A 20,705-nucleotide genomic window follows, 5' to 3' on the forward strand; every position below is an offset into this window, starting at 1 on the left:
GTAGAACACAGACATACAACTGTTAGACTTTCCATAACTATTTTAGGAACAATTTGGTTTTTCGTTCTTACAAACACGTATTTTGAACTTGCCCAACGTTCTCAGTTTTTCAATGTTCAACATTTTCAATTTTGTCCACATGATGGACAGAATGTAACTGTGTGCTTTCTGCAGATGTACTTCTTGCATTTCTCACAAAAAGTGCTTGTTTTCAAACAGGAACCTTCCTAACTAAGATTTAAAACAAAAGATTTCTACGTCTCCTCCAGTCCCAAAAACAGATGACAAACCAAGCGACACACCTGAGTCACTGACTTTCTTAAATCCACTCACTCTCACTGGCTGTTTATTACTAATCACTGTGTAACTGCTGTGAATTCACAGTAACTGCCGTCTCCTTACAAATGTTCATTAGATTAACCACACTTATACAGACTGTATATAACTCCAGCCATGTTGATGGATTGCCTATATTGGCTGGAAATATTCATTTCCAGGGAAAAGACAGACAGACTGTGCTTACAAGATGTGATGTGACAACACTAATGAAATATTGATGTGTCACATTTGTCCAAGGCGTATTTCATTGTTATGGGAAAAGAGAATATTAAAATCATGATGACCAATTGGAGTGGTGATTTCTATGACTTTGTGTATATAATTTGGAATTTTGTACAAATGTAGGCCAATAAGGAATATATGATATCATTTCATTCATTTCAAAGGTTTATTTGCATGACGCACAAACAGACACAATTGAAAGGTACAAATGTGCATGACACGAATTCAAACGTGGTGCAGATGTGTGTCACAGGTTGATCTGGCTGTAGGCTGTGGCACTTGGCCAGAGGTGGCGCTGGTTGACTCGACTCCATGTTAGTGCACACAAAGCAAACTGCTCGCTTTAGTTGTGAAGCAAAAACGCTGAAACCGGAGAAATAAAACGTGCGAGGGGGACGATAACGACGACAAGAGTCTCCCGATCGTTTACTCTTGCTGTCCTGTGAACAACAACGGCGTGGTGTTACTTGTTTGCTGTTTTCGCGATCGCGTCGCGCATGAGGATATCACCAGGTAAACTCGCCACATTTTAAACAATTTGTTGTTCAACAGCATCAAGACTGACGGAGTGTGTTTGAGACAACCTCACAAGTGTCACAGATGACACATTTGGCGTTTTTTTGCTGGTTTGTCGGTAGTAGCTACTGAAACGCAAGACTGCCACACATCTGTTCGACCAACGCCAGTTGATCTAAACGCCAGTAGATCTGGAACACTGGCAGTTTTTGTGAACGACAGATGGTGTAACTCTGGGCACATCACTGTGAAAGAACAACTCTGCAGCAGAGACATTGAGCTGTTAGCCGTTAGCATGCGTCCGTGCTATCTGCCCCGGGAATTCTCGCATGTTATCGCAATAACAGCGTATGTCCCCCCCCTCGGCCAACGCGGATGCAGCCTGTGACACTCTCCACTCAGTGGTCAGCAGACTGCAAACACAATCTCCGAGAGCCCTTCTCATAATATCAGGGGACTTCAATCATGCCTCTTTGGACTCCACACTGCCCACCTTCACCCAGTATGTGACCTGCTCAACCAGAGACAATAAAACACTGGACTTACTGTATGCCAATGCTGAAGAGGCATACAGTTCATCACCTCTCCCTCCACTGGGCAAATCTGACCACAACCTGGTGCACCTTGTCCCTGTGTATGAGCCCTTAGTGCGCAGGGTGCCACCAGCCACCCACACAGTGCAGAGATGGTCAGAGGAGAGCGAGGAGGCTCTTAAGGACTGTTTTGAGTCGACTGTGTGGGAGGTGATCTGTGACGACCATGGAGAGGACATCGACAGCCTTACTACATGCATTACTGACTATATTAATTTCTGTGTGGATAACACCGTACCTACCAGGACTGTACGGTGTTTCTCCAACAACAAACCTTGGATTACCCCAGAAATTAAAGCTGTCCTCAAGCAGAAGAGGAGGGCCTTCAAATCCAAAGACAAAGAGGAGTTGAAAAGGGTGCAGAGAGAGTTGAGGGGACTGATAAGGAATGGGAAGGACAGCTACAGGCAGAAGATGGAGAACCAGCTTCAGCAAAACAACATTGGTGAAGTCTGGAGAGGCCTCAGAACCATCTCAGGCCACAAACAGCAGAACTCTCTGCCTGGGAGGGATGTGAGGTGGGCAAATGAACTGAATCATTTCTTCAACAGATTTGATTCAACCATGAGACAGTCTACAACATCGGCTGCAGACTCACCCACCCCCACTGCTGCTGTTCCACCTCTGACACCTCAGACACTTCACACCTCCTCTATTCACCCTGCTCACTCCCCCCCACCCCCAACAACAGCATCCAATACACACTCAACACAAGGCTCCAGCCTGTCTCTCTCAACCACCCAGGTTAGGAGGGAACTGAGGAGGATTAATGGCAAGAAGGCAGCGGGCCCAGATGGCATCAGCTCGAGGGTCGTCAGGTCCTGCGCGGACCAACTGTGTGGGGTGATGGAGCACCTCTTCAACCTGAGCCTGAGGTTGGGAAGAGTCCCACAGCTCTGGAAAACCTCCTGTGTTGTACCAGTGCCAAAGACTTCACGCCCCAAGGACCTCAACAGCTACAGGCCGGTGGCTCTGACATCCCACCTGATGAAGACCCTGGAGCGGTTGGTCCTGGCTCAGCTTCGGCGCCTAACAAGCTCATCACTGGACCCACTTCAGTTTGCCTACCAGCCTGGCATTGGAGCGGATGATGCCGTCATTCACCTCCTACATCGTTTCCTCGCTCACCTGGAGACCGCTGGAAGCACTGTGAGAATCATGTTCTTTGATTTCTCCAGTGCCTTCAACACTATTCTTCCCTCGGTTCTGAAGGACAAGCTGGAGAACTCTGGAGTGGACCATCACCTCACTACCTGGATTTTGGACTACCTCACCGACCGACCACAGTATGTGAGGACTCAGGGCTGTGTGTCGGACAGGGTCGTCTGCAGTACGGGGGCCCCACAGGGAACGGTTCTGGCTCCGTTCCTCTTCACCATCTACACTGCAGACTTCTCCCACAATTCCACCCAGTGCTTCCTGCAGAAGTTCTCTGATGACTCTGCAATAGTCGGCCTCATCACTGATGGGGACGACAAGGAGTACAGAGGACTGACTCAAGACTTTGTGGACTGGTGCCAGCTGAACTACCTCCAGATCAACGCCAGTAAAACCAAGGAGCTGGTGGTAGACTTCCGCAGGCACAAGCATTCTCCACTGCAACCACTGAACATCCAAGGTATGGACATTGAGGCTGTGGACAGCTACAGGTACCTTGGTGTTCATCTGAACAACAGACTGGACTGGACTCATAACTCAGACGCCCTCTACAGGAAAGGGCAGAGCAGGCTGTACCTGCTGCGGAGACTCAGGTCGTTTGGGGTGGAGGGCCCACTCCTGAAGACCTTCTATGACTCTGTGGTGGCTTCTGCTATCTTTTATGGTGTGGTCTGCTGGGGCGGCAGCATCTCTGCTGGGGACAGGAAGAGACTGAACAAGGTCAAGGTCAGATTTATTTATATAGCACATTTCCAACAGCCGATGCTGCACAAAGTGCTTAACAATAACAATAAAATTAAAAACTACAGTGTAATACAATAATAACAATAGAAACAATAAAATAGAAGAATTGAAACAATACTAACTAATTCAGATAAATCCAAAATGCTTGGGTCATAATGTGTTAAAAGCCAGAGCGTAAAAGTGTGTCTTTAGTAAAGATTTAAATTGCTCAAGAGTTTGAGCAGATCTAATATTAAAGGGGAGACTATTCCAAAGTCTGGGACCTGCCACAGAGAAGGATCTATCACCACGAGATTTGAGGTTAGTCCGTGGAATGGACAACAATAGTTTTGAACTAGATCTCGTGGGTTTTCCTGGAGCATAGGCAGAGAGGAGCTCTGACAAGTAGGGGGGGGCTCGGGCGTTGAGTGACTTAAAAACAAAAAGTAAGAGTTTAAATTGGATCCTGTAGGGGACAGGGAGCCAGTGTAAAGAGGCTAAAATTGGGGTTATATGCTCTCTCCGTTTGGTACCGGTTAGCAGGCGAGCAGCAGCATTTTGAACCATCTGGAGGCGATGGATGGTGGCATGATCTAGGCCATAATACAATGAATTGCAGTAGTCCAATCTGCAAGTAAGAAAAAGGTGGATGATACGCTCGAAGACGTCAGCCGGAAGGTATGGCTTTATCCTGGCTAGCTGTCTTAGCTGAAAAAAACAGGACTGAACTACTGCACTCACCTGCTTATTCAATTTAAAAGAACCATCAATGTAAACTCCGAGGTTTTTTACATGTGTTTTACAATACGAGGAGAGGGTACCCAACGTGCTGTCGATATGATTGAAATTGCCAAAAATGACAACCTCAGTTTTGTTTTCGTTTAGCTGTAAAAAATTTAATGATAACCACTGTTTAACGTCGTCAAGGCAGCGTAATAAGAGCTGCGGTTGATCTGATCCTGATTTTAAAGGTAGATAAATCTGTAGATCATCCGCAAAGCAATGAAATGAAATGCTGTACCGCGAGAAGATGGAGCCCAATGGCAGCAAATAGAGTGCGAAGAGGGCGGGACCCAAAATAGAGCCTTGAGGAACGCCGTATTTAAGAGGAGCTAATTTGGAGTTGTGGGGGCCCATATTGACATAAAAGAACCTTTCTGTCAAGTAGGAGCGAAACCACTGAAGGGCAGATCCTTTTAGGCCAGCATGCGATTCTAGCCGTGATAACAGGATGTCGTGGTCAACCGTGTCAAAAGCTGCTGACAAGTCCAACAGTAAAAGGGCAGCAGGGCTGCCAGAATCCATAGTTAAGAGAATATCGTTAAAAATCCTTAAAAGTGCTGTCTCAGTGCTATGTAATGATTTAAAACCAGATTGAAATTTTTCTGAGATCATATTAGAATCGAGGTGTGCCTGCAACTGTAGATAGACCACTTTCTCCAAAACTTTAGATAGAAAAGGAAGCTTTGAGATGGGCCTGTAATTAGACAGAACAGTTGGGTCCAGGTTTTGTTTTTTAAGAAGAGGCTGAACTACAGCTTGTTTGAAGCATAGTGGGACGCAGCCTGTAGTAAGGGACGTATTAATCAATTTCAGAATAAAAGGGCCGACAATATTAAAAGTGTTTTTGAGCAGACTCGGGGGAAGAGAATCAGAGGGGCAGTGTGATGATCTTAGGCCACTAACTATCGCGGTCAGGTCCTTAAGGGAGACGGGATCAAACTGCTCTAAGACAGCTGAACACACAGGTGGAGGGCTTTGAACTGAGACAACAGACAACGAAACAAGGGCCCTAATCGATAAGATCTTGTTATTGAAAAATGCTAAAAAATCATCGCACATACTTGGTGAAGAAGTAACTCCAGGATTATCACATAAACTAAAAAAGCGATTAAGAATGTTAAAAAGTACCTGAGGCCTATGACCGTTTGCTGATACTAAGTTTGAGACAAATTGTGTTTTTGCAGTTTTTACAGCTTCTTGATAAGCAGAGAGACGAGTCCTTAAAATCTGTAAGGAAACATACAATCTGTCCTTTTTCCATCTCCTTTCAGCGCGTCTGTAGTCGCGTCTGAGGGAGCGGGTGTAATCGTTCAACCACGGTTCTGATGAATTCTTAGCGTGCACAGTTCTGAATGGTGCAATAGAGTCCAAGATATAAGTGCAAGTAGAATGAAGAATAGCCGAAAGGTCCTCAACATTTTTACAATTGGAGTTCAATATTCCAGAGTCCATAAAGGCAGCAGAAAAGGCAGGTGCTGTTAGTACATTAAGCGCTCGCTTTTTGCGCAGTGGGGCGTTCGACTTGTCCATCGAGCAGCGCAGTGTTAGAGTGAACAACACAGGAAGATGATCGGAAATGCGTAATTCGGATATATCCGTGATGCACACTTCCAACCCGTGGGAAAGCACCAAGTCCAGTGTGTGACCTTTTTCGTGCGTGGGACCAGAAACCCACTGGGTCAAGTTAAAGGAATCAATAATATTTAAAAAGTCCTTGACCAAAAGTTTCGAATCACAACAGACATGAATATTAAAATCGCCAAGGATCAAAAAGCTGTCGTATTTAAGAGCGATTCCAGCCATAAAATCAGAAAACTCTTTGATAAAATCCTTATTAAACTTGGGAGGGCGATATATGAGGGCACACAGCAGAGGCGCAGCAGGATTAAGGTGTAACTCAAACAGCTGGAGTTCAAAACTAGAAAATGAGTCATGCTGTAATATTTGATGGCAGTGAAATCGAAGATTGAACACAGTGGCTAGGCCTCCCCCCCTGCCAGAGGACCGAGGGAGGCTGAAGAATGAGAAATTGGGAGGGACCAGTTCCGAAAACGCTACAGACTCACCGGGTTGGAGCCATGTTTCCGTCAGAAATAGAAAGTCCAACTGTTGTGACTTTATGAAGTCGTTTAATACAAACGTCTTGTTTGCTAATGATCTTACATTTAGCAAGGCCATTTGGAATGTGTAGATCCTAGCATCGGACGCTCCAGCTCGGTTAAGTGTGCGAAGATTTCTGTGGTCCACACCGCATCCACGGGGAACAGGGTGATCCGAAGGGCCAGCTCTGTTCTAGGATGCCCTCTGGACCCAGTGGAGGTGGTGAGTGACAGGAGAACGGCGGCTAAGCTGTCATCCCTGTTGGACAACGTCTCCCACCCCATGCAGCAGACTGTGACAGCACTGAGCAGCTCCTTCAGTGGGAGACTGCGGCACCCACGGTGTGGGACGGAGAGATTTCGCAGGTCTTTCCTCCCCACTGCTGTCAGACTCCACAACAAAGACTTTAACTGAACAAACACACACATCCACACATGTGCAATAACACTAAGTGCAATAATCTTTTCTGGCATCGTTGTATTTTTACTCAGTTGTATATAGCATTCGTATTCTATTTTTATCTTATTGTATATTTTTATTCTATTTTATTCTACTGTATATAGTATATTATTTTATTCTATTCTGTACAGCTGTGTACTGTATTTATTCTTATTGTATTCTAATTTTTGCATCATAACTTTTGCACTGTCCACTTCCTGCTGTGACAAAACAAATTTCCCACGTGTGGGACTAATAAAGGTTATCTTATCTTATCTTATCTTATCTTGTACATCACAATGCATATGATATTTTAATGTGATTTTATTAAGTTAATGCAAAGCAAATTAAGCTGTATGTTATCCAGTGATTCGAAGGACAGCACATTAAATATGTACATGAAAGTCAATGTATCAGGTGGCACTTAGCAAATTAAACTGGGCTGAATTTTTTTTCCCCTCCTCCTTGGAAAATTGATTACTTTGCTTTTTCCCATCCTCAGGCCATTCCATATGAGATCAGATATTAACTGTACATTTAGGAAGATCCATTAGTCACAGTTTGCTATAAAACCTTCAGAAGCTTTACAGCAAGCCTTGGAAAAAAAATGGACAGTGATTAATTCTTGTAATTGTAAATGAGTATTGGCAATTGTACATACACATCACATTTTTAAATGCAAGCAAGAATATATTTGTGGGGATTATCTTAGTTACTCTAGGTATTAGGTTAGGTATAGTTGGTCAATAATTGATGAGCGTCCAGCAAAAAAGTAAGCATGGTAGAAAATGAAATCCTTGTAGTATGTGTTGCAGAAGCTGGTCATTGGTCAGAAAGGCAGATTTTACAGGATTTAATGCAAGCCTGTTCTTAAAAAAACACAAAACAAAAAGAACTTAGTTCCTGTTTACTTACCCTTTTAATTCCTATGGAAGCAGTAACAGCCAGGTACTGCTAATCAAATACAGCATATTAACTGATCTTCATCAAGTTTGAGCAGCTCTGTAAAAGAAGTTCTGATAGTTTACTGGTCTGGATTTTAACATATGCTCATAACCAGGAAAGGACATTTCAGCAAAGTCAACCCGAGGTCAAACTGTGCAAACTCTACAGGTCTCAGTTAGCATGTTAAAGTTGATGATGTGGCAATTAGAAAAAGACTGAACAAGTATGCCGTGTTTAGAGGGGTTGCCAGGAGAAATGAAAACATGGCAGCACCCTTTAGGTTTGCAAAGTTGAATCTGAACAAACCACTAGGCGTCTGGGACATTGTCCTTTGGCTTGTCCTTTCGGTCATCATGCACAGCAAAAACACCTCATACCAACTGTCAGGCATGGCGGTGGAGCGGTGATGATCTTGGCTTGTTTTGCAGTCACAGAACTTGGGCACCTAGCAGTAAGAAAGTCAACCATGAAGTCCTCTGTTTACCAAAGGTTTGGTAGAGTAAAATATGAGAATATCTGTTTGAGAGCTAAAGGTTGGCTATAATTGGGTCATGACACAGGAAGACGGCGGCAAAGTCCAGACCTCAAACCCACTGAAATGCTGATGTTAAGAAAACTACAAATAAACACATTCCCACAAACCTCAATGACCTGAAGCAACATCGTAAAGAAAAGTGGGGCCAAAGTCCATCCACAACAACGTAGGACACTGAAACTCATATATAAATTGATTACTACAAGACACTGAAACTCATATATAAATTGATTACTACAAGACACTGAAACATGGGATATGCTTTTCACCTATTACTTTAGCATTTTGGCTTCATACCCGAAACCGGTTTGGCTCAGATTTGTTTGTTTGTTTTGTTTTGTTTTTTAATGCCCTGATGAGTAAAATGTTAGAATTAAGGGGACCTGCTTTTCTTTTATATTATATATAGTTATAAGAAGTACGGGCGATTTTTGTGTGAATGAATTAGACTTTTATTCTGTACCATTTTCAGAAATTAGATTGGAGTGAGAAGAAAAATGTTTACCGAAGATTTCTTAAACTTGTTTTAGTCATCAATTCTATAAAACACCAAAATGATAAAATCACGCTACCTTTACTTTCCAGGAAGTGATTTCTGCAGATATGAAAGTAACTGTTGGTGTTACTCCATAGAGTTCTTTCAAAAAAATTCATGGAGTCCACATTAGTTCAAAATCATGAAATATGTTGCTCACTGCAACAGCATGGCAGTCTTTAGATTCAGAGACAATAAATGGTAGTATGAACAATTCATTGTCAGTTTTTACCTCTTTATTTCCATCTCTGACTAGAAGAAAAATACTTCAAATCACCACAATTATCCATAAGTATACAGCACACACACCCTTTATCCTTTTGCAACAAAATACGAGACAAAGTAAGCGAGACAAAATACTGTCTAGCAAATTTCATAAAACAGTACTAGCTATTCATGATACAGTGCTTATACACAGGAGGGGCACCACACCAAAGGTCACAGTTCCTGGCAGTGATGTGTCAGCATGACAGCAAGCCTGAAATACAGGCTGGCTCTCTCTCGGTACCCCCCTCCCAGCTGTTGCTGGATACTCTCCCCCCCCCCCCCCCCCTTTATTTTTTTCCTTTTTTCTTTTGATCGAACCTTCCATTTCCTTTTTCGTCTCACTTATTCAAGCCATCTGGGTGAGACTTTGAAGCCAAATGAGAATTAGCTAAGGGTCGTATTCAGGGGACCATTGGGAGTTCCCTTTAAGTTAATTTGAATGTAAACCTACCATTAAATACAAATTAATGTTGACAACTAGACTAGAGGGGAACCTCTATGCATTGCTTGAGTGGATGCAGGGCCTAATCATTGTTTAAACTGTAAAGAAATGTTAAATCCGAGTGGATACTCTAAATGTACTGTAGGTGAGAAGAAAGTGTCTGTTTACAGCTCTAATAATACGACTTTCAATACACGTGTGAGCTAAACTGTTTTAACATTTTGCAGTTTAAGGCCAAATTTGCTAATTACATTAATTAGCAAATTTGTAATTAGCAAATTATTGCTCTAAAGCAGGACCTTTAGAAATTAACAAGAACCTTCTCGTGCGTGTACGTATGAATCTTTGAGTTTGATTTAATTAATTCATTTAAATGTGAGCTGACTCCATGAATGCCAGAACCTTGCTTGTGCAGACCTGGTTTAGTTATTGCTGCTTATGGTCATCTTCTTTTTTGTTTTTATTCTGCTGCTAGAGGTTGATTAAAAAGGTAAGAAGCAATTTCTTTATTCACCATGATGATAAAGGATCCACTCTTTTTTTTTACTTTTTTTTTTGCTCATCTGTTTCCTCACATTTCCTCAGGTGTTTTGCTACCAAACCTCACAGTTATTCTTGTTTGTCACAAGAATGAGCAAGTTGTCTACTGAGTGTGATACTATCTATGTGTTTGTTTGACTGTGAATGGAGTTTTTTGTGTTCCTCTTTTTCTCTTTGCCGCTTGCACTTGGAATGGTGATCTTCAGTAAAGGATATTTGATCCAGGACGTCCCATGCTTTGCTCGCACAGAGCGTAAAGCCACTCGCACTTTAATAACTGATGCAGAAGTAAAGTGGGAGATACTAACCTGTCAGGGTTCAGAGGTCAGGAGTGTTAGGGTATGATAATAATCTATTACCTGTTTATTTCCTGGCAGGCGGGTCAGGGGGGTGGACACCGGACCCTGCTCTATGGTCACGCCATCCTCCTACGCCACTCCTTCAGTGGCATGGTGAGTATTAATGTGCAAGAATGACAGAAAGCTAAAAGGGACAAGGATTTTCCTAGCTCACCATGGGGTCTGTTTATCAAGTATGCATGAGTTAACATAATTGGTCTTCATGTGGGAAAAGCAAAGTCTGTTACATTATTGATGACAGTTGCTTTTTTTTATATTATTTGTTCCCATTTGATGAGAAAGAAACCAAAAAATGAGTATATAAGACTCCAATTAATATGTAAAGTAAATGTATTATTATGTTGGAGATTTTCTTTTAGATCTACCTAAAAAGAATCTTTAATGAAAAAGCCCTGGTGTTTAAAAATATTAGAACCATGACGTGATTGTGAAGTCTTCAGTTGCTTTCGATTGAACTGAAGTTAGAAAAACATAATCTGCAATTCACACAATTCTTTGTAAAAGTCTTGAGCCACCACTTGTTTCTTTTTATTTCATTTCCAAAAAGAAAGACTGTCTTTTTTTCTGTAGTGGTCTTGAACAATAGTTCTTAAAGCTTTCTGGAGATCTTTCAAATATTTTCTTTGGACTTTGGCTGCTTTGTCACCCATTTTCAGTCCAGTCCTTGAACCTTATACTTTCAGAAGAATGACCTACAGTATGATTTCAACATAAAAAGCCACCTAACTGAAGTGATGAACCAGTTTTGCATCTGCACATAACACAACTTGGTAAAGAACCAATTTTAAATTGTATCTTTACATACGTTGTTACTAATGGCCTGTTGGAAAAATACACTTTTTTTTTTTTTTTTTTGCTAAATATACAAAAATAAAAAATAAAAAAACAACAGTAACACAGTTTGGCAGAAATTAAATGGTATTTTTTGCACTAAGGTCACCAAGAGAGGTGTTGCCTTAGGAGTACCTTTGCATGGTGTGTAGTCCTTAAAAAGTTTAAGGAATATGGATAAGTGGAAGATGAACTTATCAGGAGTAAACAAAACACAAATCTACAGCAGATGAACAGGATCTGCATGTATCTGTCCTTTTAAAAAAATCAACAAAGAGCTGACAAGAGACCTGATATATGGCTCTGACCTGTCAGTTAATCCACATACTGTTCACCGACACTTGGAGCAACGATTCTGGATTTTACAGTATTGTTTTAATATGTATTAGAAGAGGTCAGAAAAGAAGTACAGTAGTGAGTGTCTACAACCATTTGTAGAACATGATGGAGTCTCTACCATAGTTTGGGGTTACATTTCATCCAGTGGGGTGTTCTTGTCAAATTTGATCAAATTAAGAACGAAGACAGCACCATCAGATTTTGCTCGACCATCCAGTGCCATCTGGAAAACACTTTACTAGCAACTGCTTCATTTTTCAACATGACAAACATCCCAAACACATTGCCAGCGGAGGAAAAGCATGCATTAACTGCTAATGCAAAATGAGCACTATCAGTCATGGACTGGCTTCCCCAGAGCTCAGACCTCAACATAATTGAAGCAGTGTGGGATCTTAATGGAGAACAGAACAAAAGGCAGCCAACATCGAAAGAGAAGCTTTGAATGTCCTTCAACCGTCTTCTAGAAGAATTTCTGAAGACTACTTGAAGAAAAGGCATGAAAGCTTGCCTAAGAGAGTTTAGGATAAGTTGAAGTATAAAGGTGACTTTCAAGCTTATTGGAATTGGACAAATTCTGTTTTGGTTTTATATCATTTATCTCCAAGTATGTTTGCACCCATTTTCTCATTTTTATATTAAAAAAAAGAGAAAGAAATAAGACCTGGCTCGAGACTTTTGCACAGTAACATTTAATCATAACTTCAAACAGAAAATCAATGAATGAATTCCTTACTAATTGATTAATATACTAATTATTTAGCACTAAATTCACCCCTGTATTCTAATGAGACACTTTAACATGAGCTGAATTCCTCTTATGGCTAGTCTTAGTGTTTCATTTGACCTAACATTAGTTCATTTTTCACTCACCAGTACTTGACCTGTTTGAAGACATCAAGGTCTCTGACAGACAAGCTGTCATTTGATGTCGGACTGCAAGAAGATTCAATAGGTATGGTATGACTATTAGGCACTTCAGAGATTTTACTGCTTTCAGGTGAATTCAGCCTTTGGGAGTGATCATTTCAGGTTGATTTAACTTTGAGATTGAATTATTGGGAGAAATACTCAAACTCCACGTGTATGTGTGTGTGTGTGTGCACAGTACAGCTATATTCGACATTTGAACTAAAGCATAAGGTCATTTATCATATGGAAACAGTTCCACTGCTTCTACAGGATCTAACCAAAGACAGGATGGATTTTAAAGGGCATGTATGTGTCTGCACTGCTCACTAGATTTTCCCAAGCTTTATATTCCACTTGTTGCCACTTATTTGAATATTATTTTTATGTGTATTTATGTCAATAGGAGAGTCCTGCTGGTGGACCATTCACCCTGCATCCAAGCAGAGATCTGAGGGAGAGAAAGTCCGCATTGGAGACGACCTGATTCTTGTCAGTGTGTCGACGGAGAGATATCTAGTAAGTCACATCTAAAAGAGCTTCACAAGAGCAGAAGGCATTAGAAGCGCACCTGTGACTGAGATTAATGTATGCATGATAAACCAAATGACCCCTCTGCCACAAATGATGACCATTTGAGGGGAAATAAACAGTTTTTCCAGTCATATAGGATTCATTACCAAGAAGCATTATTACAACAAAGAAATAATCCACCAAATGTAAATTTCCTTAGTTTTGTCCTAGTGTCACAAGCAAACAAGCTGTGTAGTTTTATCTCCAAGACTCTGTTTCATTGTTTTGGATAAGAGATGAATTTTTTTTTTTTTTAAATTCTGACATTGCAATCCAGTTAAACTTTATCCACCTGTAAAACTGTAGGAGTAGCTTGACTGAACCTTATCAATAATTTAGGCAAAACTACCTCTTCTTGTGATGATATGGAAGTTATTTAGCATCACAGGAAGCCATAAATACGATGCATTAATATACAAGCACATGGCGTATATTTTATTTGCAGCTTTCTAAATCAAAGCAACATTTACCAGCTTGCAGAAAAGAAAACAACATAATTTACTCTTCTGGTAACTTTTATTATAAAAACACTGTAGTTCACCAAAGTACTTAAGGACATCATTTATCCACCCACTAAAAATGAGGATGCAGCTTTTAAACATGATGACAGATTAATTGTAGCAGTTTTCATTAAATCAGATGCTCTTCCTTCATCTTTACTCCAGATTTCTCTCGTGAATGTGTACTGTTCTTCAAACAGTCAGATTACATCAGAGTCACTCTTGTGTTCCCGATACTCTGTGTATAATCTCTCGCTTTCTTTTGTGTGGTTTGCTTGTCAAATCTCACTTAATTCAGATATTTTCTGCTGTTGTTTTGGAAGCTTTCTTATTTTACTGCCAGGTATTTATTTATTTTTTATTATTCTTTTTTTTTTAATATCTGAGGTGATTTGTCTTCCTCTAAACTCGAAAGACCAAATGCGCCGTATGCAAAGAAGAGTGGTTCTGTTTTGAAGATTATTTGCCCCACATAGCTGGAGTTATCTGCTTTGGTTCACCGTCTGCCTGAAAAGGTACTTTGGAAAGTTTCGTAGCACTCGGATAACCCTGATATCGGTCTCACTCTCACCAACTTTGGAGTGACAAGGCAATTCAGGAGGGAAACTCAAAAAACCTTCGTTTGCTATCTGAACTAGAAATCCGATTACTTGTGAATCCCCTCCCATGTCCCCTCCACCCCCATGCAGGTCCTTTTTAATAATGTTTTTTATGAAACTCATCCGCCTGACTGATGAGCTTTGAGTTAATGCTGTCTCCACTATGCAGAGCTATACACCTGACCTCAATTAACTTACATGGAAAAGAGAGGAGAGGGGGATTTGAGGAGAAACAGAGGAAAAGGCAGCGCGAGAAATGGCAAAAGTGAGGGACATTGACGTGCCTGGCATGGGAAAGTGACTTGCACTCTCTTCTAGTGGCCATACCAGTCCTTCGGGGAGGAAAATATGCAATTAAAGCAAATCTGCCAAAGATGCTGTAAAGCCTGTACCTGCAGTAGCTTGTCGGAAATTCAGGTATTGAAGAATGGGACACCTCAGAAATGCAAAAGCAATCACTGCATTATTACTGTCATTCATTACATCACAGTGAATGTATTGCTGTCATTTAGGACAGGGGCATTTATGTCTTTTTATCAAGTCAGGGTGATTTTGTTGGATAAATGTGAGGATGATAAAAATTGTTTTTGAGAGAGACAGTGCATAGATGTTTTGACTTGGCATGTCTACTGTTACAGATTAAGACATTTTTAAATGACATGCTAGGACAAATACAGGCAAATGAAAGAAAACTCAATTGGTGCTCATATTATCGTATGATAGTATGATGTTTTCAGGGGAATTTCGTAAAGACTTGTTTTCATGTTGTAGAATATATTTTGGAACAATTAAAGGACTTCCTAATGGTGTTCTAGGGTGTGAGCATTGGCAGCTGCTAAACCCTTTTGCCTGTATTGTATGTGTTAGAAATCCTTGCATCAATGCTTACTTGGGTGTAGCTTAAAGCTAAACTCATATCGACTCTTCACTTTCATCTGAATGCAACCTACCAGGAGTAGGTGTTTTTCAAATGTATTTATTTTTTCTTTCTTTCTTAATTTTTAATCTCAAAAGAATTATTGCATTATCTGGGCATGTTACATGGAGCAGTGCCTTTGGCCTGCAGTGATAAAAGAGATTAAAACATGTCGTCCTTCTCATGAGAAGGACGACATGTTTTAATCTCTTTTCAACTCCAGGCGCTTGGACATCTTCCTCGTCTGTGCACTGTTGCTAAATTGTGTTGTATGTCCCTGTTTTCCTGCTGCTAACACAGCTGGTTAACTCAAGGTCAACTGTTCCCCGCGTAACTGTGCTTCTCTTTTCCAGCATCTCTCTATTTCCAATGGCAACTTTCACGTGGATGCCTCCTTCATGCAGACCCTGTGGAATGTCCAGCCTACCTGCTCATCAAGTAACATGGCAGTAGGTAAGCTTAAAAACCCCAACAACCATGTTAACATATCTTTGTGGGGACCAAAAATTGGAAGTTTACTATACTTGTGGGGACCAACAGGCCCTTATGGGGACAAAATCCCCGTCTCCACAAGTTTGAAGATATTTCTGAGACTCAAAATGTGATTTTTAGTGTCAGGGTTACAATTAGGTTGGGGTTAGGTTCAGACATTCATTTTTGATGCTTAATGTTAGGGTAAGCAGCTAAGGAAAGCATTATGTCAATTAGATGTCCCCACAAGGATGTGAAAACACAACTGTGTGTGTGTGTGTGTGTGTGTGTGTGTGTGTGTGTGTGTGTGTGTGTGTGTGTGTGTGTGTGTGTGTGTGTCTAAATAAAAAAATCTGTTTAATTTAAACTCACAATTTTAAGTTAATGTTTCAAAGAAAGTCCACCTTTTTATAATTTAAAAATGTATTATTTCCTGTCATCATTTTAATGTACTGATGGTGTTTGAAAAACAAAGCAGCCATATATTAGAATAAATGATTTCTTTTTCATGAATAAATGGAACTTTTTTTTTTGCCTTTTAGGTTTTTTTAATTGGTGGACATGTGATGCGTCTCTGTCATGGGCATGATGAGAGCCTGACCATCCCTGGAGCAGACAAGAGTGAAGAGGAGCAGAGGTTAGTAATTTAATTAATTAAATTAATAAAATCTTTCAAACTAACCATTGGGGAAAATAGTTTTGAGGATGATTAATAATAAACTAAAAAAATGTTGTCACTTTTAAGCTTCACTTTAAAACTGAAAAAAAAGTTTTTGGTTTTTTTGTCTTAAACTGTGAGGAAATACTGAAAACGTTTACACTTACCACATATGTTAAAGTTATAGGAGGAGTTCAAAATTTACTTTTCAATCCACTTTTTTGTGTTTGTTGTTTTGAAGAAAATTCACCTGAGGCCTCTTTTTTTTTTTTTTTTTTTTTTCAATCCAAACTCTTTCTGTTGTAATCCTGTGTGAAGGGTTACAAGGCTGTTATTTATTGAGAAGCACTGAAATAGCCTTCAACCCAACAGTTTTTTTTCTCCCTCCTGAGTCACTATCATAAAATATAAGAATCTCTTGTTTTCTGACCTGCACAGTGAGGTTTAAGCAGGAATAATCATATATATGGAGACACTGTGATATTTTTCTTGAGAACATCAAAATGTCTCCAAAAACAAATTAATCTGGAGCCAGATTTCCCTCGGGATCCAGTTCACAGAGGGTGTTTTTAGCTTTAACAGAAGCATACCATGTTGGACTGTTCATGTTGTTTCTGTCACTTAAATTACTTAACTGAGGCCCACATTTATTTCTTCTGCTTTTAGGATAGTTAACTATGAGGCTGGCAAGGGAGCATCAAGGGCCCGTTCACTGTGGAGAGTGGAGCCACTGAGGATCAGGTAACATCTGACTCAAAAACACAAATAAAATAAATAATATATGTTTCTCTCAGAAATTACACAAAGGGATTGTTTTATTTGAGTGGGATATAAAAGAACATGAAAAAATTACATATTATTATCTAAACTGGATGAGGTGAGAAGTGGTCGGCCTAAAAAACTTACCTACAGTAAATAAACAGTATCTGAAAGTTATGTCCTTAAGTAACTGGACACAAACAGGGGACACAGGACTTAAAATCAATACGGCCGTTCAGTTAATCCTTCTACTGTTCACTAACGGTTCTTCACAAATGGTCTCAGTGGAAAGGCAGCTGTCACAAAGCCATTCTTAATGATGGAAATGGGGAGAAATTACTTTGCCAAATTACACAATAATTAGAATAACAATCAGTAACAGAATGTCTTAAGGGGTGATTATTCCATATTTTGAATTTTTAGTTCAATTTGTCATCAGTTATGGTCAGGAGAGAGGTACAAAGTGTGTCTCTACAGCCATGTGTAGCCATAGTGGAGGTTTGGTCATGGTTTAGAGTTTGCATTTCAGCCAGTTGTTTTGGGGATCTTGTCAAAATTAATGGAATTATGAATGCAGAAATGTACAGTACCATCTGGAAAGCATTGGATTGGCAGCCAAACACACTGTCAATGTAGGAAAAGCATACCTGGATTAAAGACGCACAAACACACATGGAGCCTAGATCTTAACATTTTTGAAGCAGTGTGTGATCATCTTGAGCGGGGGGGGGAGGACATCAGTGTAGTGCAAACTCTGTTTCTCCATTATATACTATATTCCTATTGAGGTTTCCTTAGGTTTCAATAAATGACTACAAATATTTCCCTTTATTTAACAAAATACAAAGAAATTGTGGGAGGCTATAGGTTCCCAGGTTATATATAAACTCCATCTATCTCTTCTCCGAGCTGTCAGTACCAATTAACTGGCAGAGTTTCCAGAATTCGAGGCTCTGTTTACCACCCGCTTTGAACTACCTCTCTTCTATCACCGTCCCCCTTTCTCTCACATTTTCCTTTAACTGGCCACCCACGCAATTTTTCACCAGTTACATCGGCTGCCAGCTCTCACTGGGAATTCCTGTCAGACTCAGTACACTTTCAAAGTGCCACAGGTGCGACTATTAAGGGTCATGTCTCTACTTTTGACTTAAGGGAGAATTGTGAACAATGTTTCCCAAATTGCATCATCTGTAGAGAGAAACTGGAGCTGCTCTGAAGTTGATATGTGAAATCATTTTAGTTGGTAGTGCAATTCAAGGTTGTTTTTTACATGCATTTGAACATTCTTTTAAATAGGAAGAAGGGAAATATGGTAAATCCTACATTACTGGTGCGATATTCATTTCCTAGAATGAAGTCAGCTTTGTATTTTCAGAATAGTTTGGGCAATTTACGCAAATAACTCAGTTGTCTAGAGCACTTAGATCTAAATATTGTGCCTGCAGAGTCTGTGTTAATATAGCGTGTTTTTTTTTTTTTTTTTTTGTAAAGAAAACCTGGCAAAAATAATTTAAAAACTTCTTTTCAAATATTAAATTATGTCGATAGTCTCAATTTAGAGTACCTGTTACCTGTTATTGCAACAAAAGAATCAAATCAACCCCCCGTTGGTTCCATGGTGGGGAAAAAATAGAAAATGCTGAGAAAGTTGTTTTTTTTTTTTTTCTAGCGATTACTCAATGGAGGTGGATGTGAGAATGAACACATGTGGGTGGGTGAATTCACTACTAGCCTGGAGGCTATATTCAGCAAGCTTCACCTAATGCAAACAGTCCATCTCCTGACGTGTGCTGCATGTGAGAAAAAGCATTTTCCAAGCCTGACTCTCCTTATGCTGTGAAAACAATAACAGATGACCAAGTCTAGAAATTTCAGGGCAATGTTGCACTCAAAGCTTGTGACACCAGTTCTCTGTGTTTAGCTGGAGTGGTAGCCACATCCGGTGGGGCCAGCCCTTCCGACTACGCCATCTCTCTACCGGCCATTATCTTGCTCTGACTGAAGACCGTGGACTGGTTCTGCAGGACAGAGTGAAGTCTGACACCACGGCCACTACTTTCTGCTTTAGGGCCTCCAAGGTCAGTGCTCTGTTTGCCTGTATAAACATACTTTTTCACAACACTGTAAATTATTTTCTCCCTTCCTGATTTAGTATTTTTTTTTGTGTCTTTCTCACACTTTAAATGTGGAAAAAAAGCTATCAAAATATATCTGGCTCTGTACGAAATAGTAATTGCACCCTTTGTTAAATCTCAAATTAAATGTGATTAACTACTTTTTTTGTTTTTGTTTTGTAGAAAGCAAAGTTTAATTTCCCTATCAGACCTGTTGATTCAAGAAATCACTTAAACAGACTCACAAAGCGAAGTAGAGTTAAAGATCTGAAAATGCAACACATCCTGTCACAATCTAAAGAACCTAAGAAACAAAGTCACTGACATCTATCAGTCTAGAAGGGGTTTCAAAGCCATTTCTAAGGCTTTGGGACTCCAGCGAACCATGGCTAGAGAGGCATTATCCACAAATGGATAAAACTTAGAACAACCTTGCCAGGAGTGGCCTGCCTACCAAAATGAATCCAAGAGCTCATCAACGACTCATCCAGGAGGTTACACAAGAGCCCAAAATAACATCTAATGAACTGCAGGCCTCACTTGCCTCTATTAAGGTGATTCTTATGATTCAGAAATAAGAAAGCGACTGTACAAAAACATCTTGATGTGCAAAAAGTTTAGGGAACAATTTTTTTATTTTTATTTTTTTTTAACATAGGGCCACGTAGGTTTGAATAACTACCTTAAGTAATAAAATCATAATTTAAAAACTCCCGTTTGTATTTACTCTGGTTATCTTTGTCTAATATTTAAATTTCCTTGATGATCGGAAACTTTAAAGTATCACAAATATGCAAAATCAGGAAGGGGGCAAATACTTTTTCACAACACTGTATACTATCTGTTTTAAAGCTAACTCTTATGTGCGCTTTGAGCAAGGCAGTTACAAGATCTGGAAGCCGTTCTGGGGGGTTGATGTAAATAAATGTTGTTAGTTAACTAACCTCATTAAAAGAGGACTCAAAATATCTCACCCTGACTACTTCATCAACAACTCCCAAAGCGAGTCTCTAAGCCCTTAATGAGCTCATGCCATTCCACTATAAAATAACCTTTTCATAGCTGCTGAGTTGACCACACTGTAAACGTTGGAGCAGGCAGTCATGTTGTCCATGTGCAATTGCAGCTGGTTTGCATATACTGTAGCTGTTTTCAATTAGGGAGAAAAAATAAATTCACCCTCACCACTGCAATATTAAAATTAATTATGATGCACTGATAGTGTTTTTTTTTTTTTTAGATACATACTTTGTAATCTCTTATTTGCCTTTAGTCATTTCTTTCCTGCAGTTGCACATCCATTTTTCTCCCACTCTCACTCTGTTGAACTCTGAGGGTTTGTGCGGCTCTCATTTGATAGCATGTTGTCCAAAAATAATGACTTGACGCTGGATATAACCACGAGAGAGGAGCACACGGTTTACTTGAAACAGTAATGGAAAGTCTTTTATTTATTCCCATGAATTTGGTACACACTGTTGTGCAGTAGAAGGTAGCACAGGAGTGTGATAAAACTACAGGTTGTGTATTTTTTCTTT

At 40.1% G+C, this 20,705-nt stretch overlaps 2 protein-coding genes across 2 annotated transcripts in view; one reads left to right on the plus strand and one right to left on the minus strand.

Annotated features, from left to right (window-relative positions):
- The window catches only part of LOC309695174 (interferon alpha-inducible protein 27-like protein 1), an 84,798-nt gene that overhangs the window by 42,505 nt on the left and 21,588 nt on the right, over positions 1–20,705 (minus strand). The window lies entirely within an intron of this gene.
- Positions 1,385–19,088, plus strand: LOC309694856 (uncharacterized protein). The gene is made up of 9 exons (XM_082515095.1): positions 1,385–3,554; positions 10,514–10,588; positions 12,542–12,620; positions 12,981–13,093; positions 15,516–15,615; positions 16,176–16,270; positions 16,958–17,032; positions 18,723–18,849; positions 18,975–19,088. The coding sequence occupies exons 1-6, from the start codon at positions 1,428–1,430 to the stop codon at positions 16,220–16,222; spliced, it is 2,541 nt and encodes an 846-aa protein (XP_082371221.1). The 5' UTR covers positions 1,385–1,427; the 3' UTR covers positions 16,223–16,270; positions 16,958–17,032; positions 18,723–18,849; positions 18,975–19,088.

Source organism: Aulonocara stuartgranti (genome assembly GCF_965226115.1).
Source record: "Aulonocara stuartgranti genome assembly, chromosome: 19".
NCBI lineage: Eukaryota > Metazoa > Chordata > Actinopteri > Cichliformes > Cichlidae > Aulonocara > Aulonocara stuartgranti.

Bases quoted from the DNA above. Each gene is read 5' to 3' on its own strand.
- LOC309694856 (XM_082515095.1), top strand. From the start codon at position 1,428: ATGTCCCCCCCCTCGGCCAACGCGGATGCAGCCTGTGACACTCTCCAC. The intron at 3,555-10,513 runs GTCAGATTTATT...ATTTCCTGGCAG, and splicing joins AGAGACTGAACAAGGTCAAG to GCGGGTCAGGGGGGTGGACA. The intron at 13,094-15,515 runs GTAAGTCACATC...TCTCTTTTCCAG, and splicing joins TGTCGACGGAGAGATATCTA to CATCTCTCTATTTCCAATGG.